An 8708-nucleotide genomic window follows, 5' to 3' on the forward strand; every position below is an offset into this window, starting at 1 on the left:
AAATTCTTTGTCTCTTCTTCAATGCTAAATGATAACCTTGCATGGTAGAGTATCTTATGTTGTAAATTCTGTTCTTTTAGCACTTTAAGTATATTCTACTACTACCTTCTGGCTTGTAACTTTTCTCCTTAAAAGTTAACTGATCATAGAGGTTTTCCCTCTATGAGACTAATTGATTTTCTCTTGCTGCCTTCAATATCCTCTTTTTATCTTTTGTCATTTTAATTATAACATATTTTGATGTTGTCTTTTTAGGTTCATCTTTCTGGATCTGGATGTCTGTTTCTTTCCCCAGGTTAGGAAATTTTTCAGCCATTATTTATTTATTTTTTTCAAATAGTTTTTTCTGCCCCCTCCCCTTTCCTTCTTGGGTCTCCATACTCTGAATGGTTATTCTCATGATGTTCCAGAGGTCTTTTAAATTATTCTTATTTTTAAAATTTTTTTCTCTTTTTTGCTGTTCTGACTGGGTGATTATCACTATTCTGTCTTTCAGTTGCTACCCTTTCTATTATTTAATCTTCTGTTGAATATAGCATATTTTTTTTCCATTTTAGTTATTGTATTCTTCAGTCCAGATTAGCTCTTTTTTATATTTTGTAATTGTTTGTTAATGTTCTCACTGTGTTTCTCTATTCCTCTGTCATGTTTGGTGATCATTATTATGACTATTATATTGAATACCTATCAGGCAAATTACTTATCTTTGTTTTTTTTTATAGTTTTTTTCTTGAAGTTTTTATATGTACTTTCATTGAAACATATTTCTGTTTCTGCATCTGTATTACAGTCTGTGTTTATTTCTAAGAAGTAGATGAAACAGCTACCTCTCCTGAACTTGGTAGAACGGCTTTGTGCATGAATGACCTCTGTGTAGGCTGTGTGTGTTGAATGGCTTTGGTAACCTCGATGGAGCTGAAGCAATGGCTTGAGGCACTAGGGATTTTATGGCATACAGGATAGCCACAGTTGTGGCAGACACGGGCCATTTTCCCAGGATGCTTGACTCTGGGGGCACCATGGTGGGTTGGCTGGTTGAATTTGGAGCAGCCAGGTGCATGTGCCTGCAGTAGTATTATGGAAGTTTAGTTGTCTGAATCTGGAGTGAGTATGGGCTGAGGGGATAGTGCCCACTATGGGGGCTTAGTAGTGGGGCTGCAGTGCTTGAACTGAATTCCTGCTCAAGCTAGCTGTTGAGAGAGAATGTAAACAATGGCACCTCAAATCCCAAATTGTTTCCAAAGCCTGGAATGTTCTTGCAGTTTTCCAACCTTCTCTATGCAGTCTCTCTGTTTCATTTGTTTCACAGAAGCTGTTCAATCAACTCTCAACCCTCAGATGCTTTTTAGGAGGAATTGCTGAACAAGAGGGATTTGATGTGATGTGTGAGTTCAGGGTTTTCCTGTGTTGACATCTTAGCCCTTTTTCCCCCAAATCACTGTTTACAGGCTGAAGAATCACTGTAATTCGTAAGTCTGGAATTACAGTTGGAATTTTCATAAAATAGTCCAAAGATTTCCATTTTTAATCTAGAATTGTACTTGTATAGTCACTTGTTTGAATGACTAAGTTTCTAGCTTGTTATATATGACATTTTCAGCTCTGAAATAATATTTTACAATTTAATTTTTTTTTTTTTTACAGAGACAGAGAGAGTCAGAGAGAGCGATAGATAGGGACAGACAGACAGGAATGGAGAGAAATGAGAAGCATCAATCATCAATTTTTCCTTGAGACACCTTAGTTGTTCATTGATTGCTTTCTCATACGTGCCCTGGCTGTGGGGCTACAGCAGACTGAGTAACCCTTTGCTCAAGTCAGCGACCTTGTGTCCAAGCTGGTGAGCTTTGCTCAAACCAGATAAGCCCGTGCTCAAGCTGGAGACCTTGGGGTCTCAAATCTGGGTCTTCCACATCCCAGTGCGATTCTCTATCCACTGCACCACTGCCTGGACAAGCGTGAAATAATATTTTAAAATACATTTTCTAGTAGAATGTGCTATAACTGGCTGTGGGGGCCTTCATCATCATCTCACTGAGTCCCATAGGGAGCACCTGCCCCACAGTAGGAGAGATAAAGCTGTGTTTTTTGTATCAGATGTCTGGTCACATTCTTGAGTACCTCAGTTCAATGTATATAAAGTTAATGGTGAAGTCATGTTCATTCAGAATTGTTTCAAAATTCTGACTGTGGTCCAGGATCCTTGTCAGTTTTCACATTTTATTACTTTCTCTACTAGAAAAATTTCCAATTGCTCAATGGACTTTCTACCTCGACACCCACAAATATGTAAGGAGCCAAAAGTTTCATGGTTATGTGGTTCAAACTTCATACTTATATATTTTTCCCCCTGATCTTTTTATTTTAAATAATTTAATAGTTTTTTTTCTCTATGGAAAATAATGATATAACTCTTCTAACATAAAAATTTTACTTTCTCATTCTAATCATTATTTGAAGGTTTTGTTTAAAGAAATTGAGATATAATTGGTGTATAATGTCCTATAAATTTAAGGGGTATGGTATATTGAGTTGATTTATTTATAGAATATGATTACCACCTTCGCATTACTAAACATCTTTATTAGGTCATTTTATTACCTTTCTCTGTGTATTGTGAGAACATTTAAGATCAGGTCTCTATAAATTTTCAAATATATAATAGAGTATTGTTGGCTATAATTACTACATCTCCTGAACTTTATCATTGAGTTGCAAGTTTGTATGTTTTGACCAACTTCTTCTTAACCCCCTTTTCCCTTTTACTAGTCCATGGTAATCAGCATTCTACTCTCTGTTTCTAGAAGTATACCTTTTTTAGATTCTATGTATTGTATAAGTGATGTTATACATTATTTGTCTTTTCCTGTGTGACATATGTCACTTTGCATAATGCCTTCATTGGTTTATCTATATTGTTTCAAATGGTAATATATCCTTCTTTCTTATGGCTGAATAATGTTCTATTGTGTGTGTATTTGTGTGTGTGTATGTATTTCACATCTACACCCATTCATTTATTGACAGACACTTAAGTTGTTCTCATATATTGGCTATTGTGAATAATTCTGCAAGAAACATGGAATAATAATATAGTTTTATATGCTGCTTTTCTTACTTTTGGAAATATACTCAGAAATAGGATTTCTCGATCACATAGTAGCTCTACTTTAATTTCTTGAAGAACATACTATTTTTTATAGAGTTTGCACTGATTTTACATTCCCATCAACAGTGCACAATGTTCTGTGTTTTTAGTAGATCACTGAGATTCCTTAACACAGCTATTTTCAATTTTTTGGGTGGTGTAAATCATGTTTCCCTGTCTGTATTTGGTTGCTGGAGGATTAATGTAAAATTTGCTATAGATGATATTCTTTTAGACCTTGTATGAATATTCCTGCCCTGTGCTTCTTGCTCCCTCTTGTGGGAGAATTCTTAAGCCTGTTTGTCTTCCCTCCATCTTATAAAAGACCAGACCTGACGGTGGTGCTACAGCTCAAGTTTGTGGTTTCTCTCTTGTTGACAAACCCTGTCCTGCATTTTGCTCTTTCTCCCCAGTCTTCTAACAAATCTTGCTCTTGTGCTGCCCCTGGCAGCTTGTACATGGAGCTGGCCACAGACGAGGAGGTATGGGTTTGGAATGCAGTTCACTGTTGGCGCCCGCAGGCTAATTGTGGGGATCTGTAGGAGAGGTTTCCTTCATGGTTTGTGGTCAAGTTTCATGATGGAGTACAGAATGCTGTCAGGAGGGACTGTGTCTCTTCAATGCCCTCTGGGAACCTCACATGGCACTCTCTTGTCTGCTCCCTCTCACCAGGTACTGATGCTGTGACAGGGAAATGAAGCCCCTTTGAAGTATCCTGGATACCAGGGAAAATCACCGTCTCCTTATCAGCTCTCCCTGTCCCTGTGGGAGCAATGATAGCCTCCTGTAGCCCTAAGCTGTGCTGCCTCGGAGAAGGAACACTGCTGGCAAAGTTGAGCTCTCCTCTTACATCAATGCAAACACATATATTTTGTGCTCCAACAATGTTCTGAAACTTCTCGGGAAATTAGGCCTTTCACAAAAGCTCTCTAACCCAGAGGTGGCTGCCCAAGTCTGGGTTCTGTGGGTGCTGCTGAACAGCAGTCATGAGGTGGAGGAACCCATTCACAATGTCCTGTGGTATCACAGCCAGTACCAGAGTCTTTCTGCATATTACCTGATACATAAGTGACTGAGTTTCTTCCCAGGTGCCTTGGCAGATGATGCTGGATACCAAAATTTCCACAAGGCATTCTTGGTTGTGGATAAGTAATAAATTTTTGTTTTTGAATGGAGACAAAAACAAGGATGTTCTCTATTCAGTTATACCAGATTCCTGTTGTAACTCCTGAAGTTATTATGATCTAGTCTCATGGGATGTTCTCTAGCATTATAGTAGCATTATATATATTTTTTATTACAATTCTTTCCACAATTTTGATTACTTGCTTATATTATTGTATATATCTTTCCAAATAGAGTATCCGGTGTGTGGGAGCACAAACTGTGTCCACACTGCTCCCCTACATATTTAGTACTTATCCTTGCACTATGCTAGTCACCTTAAAATTATTCTTTGCATTGAATAATTTTAGGCAGTGGTGCAGTGGATAGTGGGTTGGACTGGGACGCGGATAACTCAAGTTCAAAATCTTGAGGTCGCCGGCTTGAGTGTGGGCTCATCGGGCTTGCATATGGGCTCACCAGTTTGAGTGTGGGATCATAGGCCTGACCCCATGGCCGCTGGCTCAAACCCAAAGATTGTTGGTTTGAACCCAAGGTCGCTGGATTTGACAAGTGGTCCCTCGCTCTGCTGTAGCCCCCAGGTCAAGGCACATATGAGAAAGCAATCAATGAACAACTAATATGCGACAATGAAGGATTGATACTTCTCATCTTTCTCCCTTCCTGTCTGTCTCTCCCTATCTGTCACTCTCTCTGACATCTCTCCCTGTCTGTGTTAAAAATAAAAAAAAAATTAATTAAAAAAATAAAATCCTTCTTTGCACTGCTGGCTTATACTTTTTTATGTGTTAAATAATAAAGGCCTTAATTTAGCTGATCCTGGTTCCAAAGTCTCCAAAGGACTCCTAAGTATAATTTTTATTCTGTAATGATGACATTCAAACACTTGTAATAGTATAGAAATCTATGAGTTTCTCTCTTTTTTTAAAATTTTATTCATTGATTTGAGAGAGAGAGAGAGGAAGGAAGAGATAGAGAAGCACTAACTCATTTCACTTAGTTGTTCCATTTATTTGTGTACTCATTGATTGCTTCGGTAGGTGCCCTGACCAACCTGTGACCTCTGGCTCACCGGTTGACACTTTATGCACTAAGCCACTCAACCAGGGCTGAAATCTATGAGTGTCTAATTGGCAGTTCTCAGTGTGATCAGATGTTCTAAGTGAAGAACACAAAATCATTTATACTGAAAGTGCAAAGTAAACAACAAAAACAAACATGAATAGGTTTACCTCAGGCAGAGGTTTAGCAGGCTTGCAGTGGAGCCCTCCAACAAATTCAAAATGTGGCAGAAATGGGCGAGGAAATTCAAAATCCCAATAGGTTCGAATGAGCCATATTTCAGCTCTCCCCATTACCTCAGATAATGTCGTGGGCCTTCCTGAAAGGGGGAAAAGCAAAAGTTAGAGAAATGATAATATTGTGAATATGACATTTAGTTTTCAGAAAAACATTTGGAATAATGTAGTCCAAGATGTTTAAAGTTCTCTGATTGGATAATACAAACATATCTTTATATGCAGTTATCTGATATCATGTTCATACATATGAAAAATATATATGATAAAGTGTAAGTGTCTTTTTTCACTGACATCTAATCAGTAATTCACAACTGTAGAAATTGATGAAACCTAAGCCACTGTTGAATTAAACATGCATTTGTTTACTCTGTAAAGTGCAAAAGTAACAGTTGCAAATGTCAACAATGATTTCAACTCCTTAATCAATTAATTCTACCATAGCCATGGAAACACTTCTCCCTAGATTGCTTAGTGTAGTTTCTACAATTTAGTGAGCTATTCCTTTGACCCTAGATTTACCAAAAACGGAGGCTTTGAAATTGTAGCTTAATTTCTAGTAATATAACTGCATTTAATTCATTTTAAGGGCATAATAATACTTGTACATTAATAAAAATGTTGAAAAAAACCCCAGCTTGAGTATTTTTATTAAGTATGGTAATAGATGTCCTCATTCTTAATTTTGGCTTATTTTGTTTTTAATGAAGGGAGAGTTTTCACAAAATATAGTTTAGTGACTTACATGTCCACCCTGTAACAAAATTTTAGGTTTTTAAACAGATGATTCATAAATACATAATGAAGGGATGTGAAATCATTAGGTACTTCAAATAATAGGTTCCGAAGGCTGGCATAGATCCACTCTATTTCTCTATTGTAAATGAATCTTTTATTTTTTAAAATATTTTTATTTTTTGTCTGACCATGTGGTGGCGCAGTGGATAGAGCGTTGCACTGGGATGCAGAAGACCGAGGTCACCAGCTTGAGCGTGGGCTCATCTAGTTTGAGCAAAGCTCACCAGCTTGGACCCAAGGTCGCTGGCTCGAGCAAGGGGTTACTCAGTCTGCTAAAGGCCCACGGTCAGGCACATATGAGAAAGCAATCAATGAACAAGGTGTCACAATGAAAAACTGATGATTGATGCTTCTCATCTCTCTCTGTTCCTGTCTGTCTTTCCCTATCTATCACTCTCTCTGACTCTCTCTCTGTCTCTGTAAAAAAAAAAAAAATTTCTGAAGTGAGAAGCATAGAGGCAGAGAAACAGACTCCTGTATGCCCCTGAGCAGGATCCACCCAATAAGCCCACCAGGGACAATGCTCTGCCCATCTGAGACATTGCTCTATTCCAACCGGAGCCATTCTAGCGCCTGAAGTGGAGGGCATGGGGCCATCCTCAGCACCTGGGCCAACTTTGCTCCAGTGAAGCCTTGGCTGTGGGAATGGAAGAGAGAGATAGAGAGGAAGGAGAGGGGTAAGGGTGGATAAGCAGATGGGCGCTTCTCCTGTGTGCCCTGGCTGAGAATGGAACCTGAGTCTGACACATGCTGGTCCGATGCTCTACTGCTGAACTACCCATCCAGGGCCATAAATGAATCTTTTAGATAACATGGTAAAATAGTTCAGTTTATAAATCACACTAAAACATACAAGAGGAAGCAGTTCCTCAATGACTGTATAATTTACAATGAGAGATCATTGTATAATTTTATTTCACCATTTTACTTATAAAAGACAAATTCCTCTGACTTAAGATTCATGCAAACTCACCTTCTAAGGCACAAGGAAAGGTAGAACTTCATGTTACCAACTAAAAATATGACTTACCTAGTACTTCACTGTAAAACTGATCCCACTTCTTCTGATTAAATGTTTGGAACCAGAAATCAAAATAAAGCACATACATCATATTTTTTACCCTCTCCATGAATGTCATTTGATCACTTAATTCTGACAAAACAACAGGTACGTAGGAAGGAGGGAATGGAAGTCCTCCACTGTGCTTCTCAATGGTATAGCCTGGAGAGAAGCGGAGACTGTACACCAGAGGAATCTCAAGTAGCTCAGCCAGCAGCTCCCCACAGGGTCCAATGGCATCTGCAAGAATGACATCAAACCTGGATTCTTGTAGTTTTGTCCTAAGTTTCTTGTTCAAAACTACATCTTTACAAAGTTTTTGAATATAATCATAATATTGTAAAAGGATTTGTTGCATTAGTGAAAAATAATCCCAAAATGTATCTTTTGGCATATATGTCCATTTATTGTTCATCTGCGTGAAAAGAACTTCAAAATCCTCTTTTGTTAAAGATGTAGGAAAAATCTCAAATTTAATAGCAGATGGTTTGGTGGCATCAACAAGAATTGCAGCCTCAGATGTCAGAACGGTCACTTCATGGCCTCTCTGGACGAGTTCATCCAGAATTGTCTTCATATTGATCCAATGGCTGTATTCTGTGGGCCACACCAGCACCTTTCCACAACACGCAGGGCTAATGGAACAGCTCAGCTGTAGCAGCAGCAGAACTGAAATCCACTTCGTAGACATCCTGGTGGAATATAATGCTTCTTTTCAAATAGCTTTCTCCTTCTGCTAAAGTTCATGTTTATCTCCAAGGAGATCTCAATAAAAGTTAAAATATAACTTCTACACCTCGAAGTAAATACAGTATATCAACAGTCAGAACATTTAATTGCAAGCCAAAAAAATCATAAGATAGAAGACTTATTTTTTATACAAATTTGTGTTATATCTACAAGTGCTATAATCCAGCTAAGAGTTATCTTTTAATACCCCTATATTATATTATGTAGTACAGATGAAAGTGAAAACTATAGGATTGAAGGATGACTGTTTCTGTAATCTCTTTTCATGGAGAAAGGCAGATAAACCCTTTCTATAGCTGGTCAGCAATTACCTTGATGAGGGTTCAAGAGATTTAATTTTTTAAATAAAGCTTTGTGAACATATAATTCATACACCATTTAATTGATAAATGTCAAATGTACAGTTCAATAGTTCCTTGTGTATTCACAGAATTGTGCTACCACCATGATGATCACATGAAGAGCATTTTGAAACCCCAAATGACACCTTAAAATTTTCATGGAACTCGCTAATCTCTTACTCTGCAAA

General features: G+C 37.9%; 1 protein-coding gene across 2 annotated transcripts in view; it reads right to left on the bottom strand.

Annotated features, from left to right (window-relative positions):
* Positions 1–8165, bottom strand: part of LOC136406376 (UDP-glucuronosyltransferase 2B31-like) — a 39438-nt gene extending 31273 nt beyond the window's left edge. Inside the window, exons 1-2 of one of the 2 annotated variants that reach the window (XM_066386391.1) lie at positions 7400–8165; positions 5506–5654 (exon numbers count right to left, since the gene is read on the bottom strand). In XM_066386391.1, coding sequence (XP_066242488.1) covers positions 5506–5654; positions 7400–8120 — 870 coding nt within the window. In that variant the 5' untranslated portion in view covers positions 8121–8165. Of the gene's footprint in view, positions 1–5505; positions 5655–7395 lie in introns of both variants that reach the window. The other variant, XM_066386390.1, reaches the window with a different exon arrangement.
* Between the last annotated feature and the right edge of the window lie 543 nt (positions 8166–8708).

This window comes from Saccopteryx leptura, chromosome 5 (genome assembly GCF_036850995.1).
Source record: "Saccopteryx leptura isolate mSacLep1 chromosome 5, mSacLep1_pri_phased_curated, whole genome shotgun sequence".
NCBI classification, from domain to species: Eukaryota; Metazoa; Chordata; class Mammalia; order Chiroptera; family Emballonuridae; genus Saccopteryx; species Saccopteryx leptura.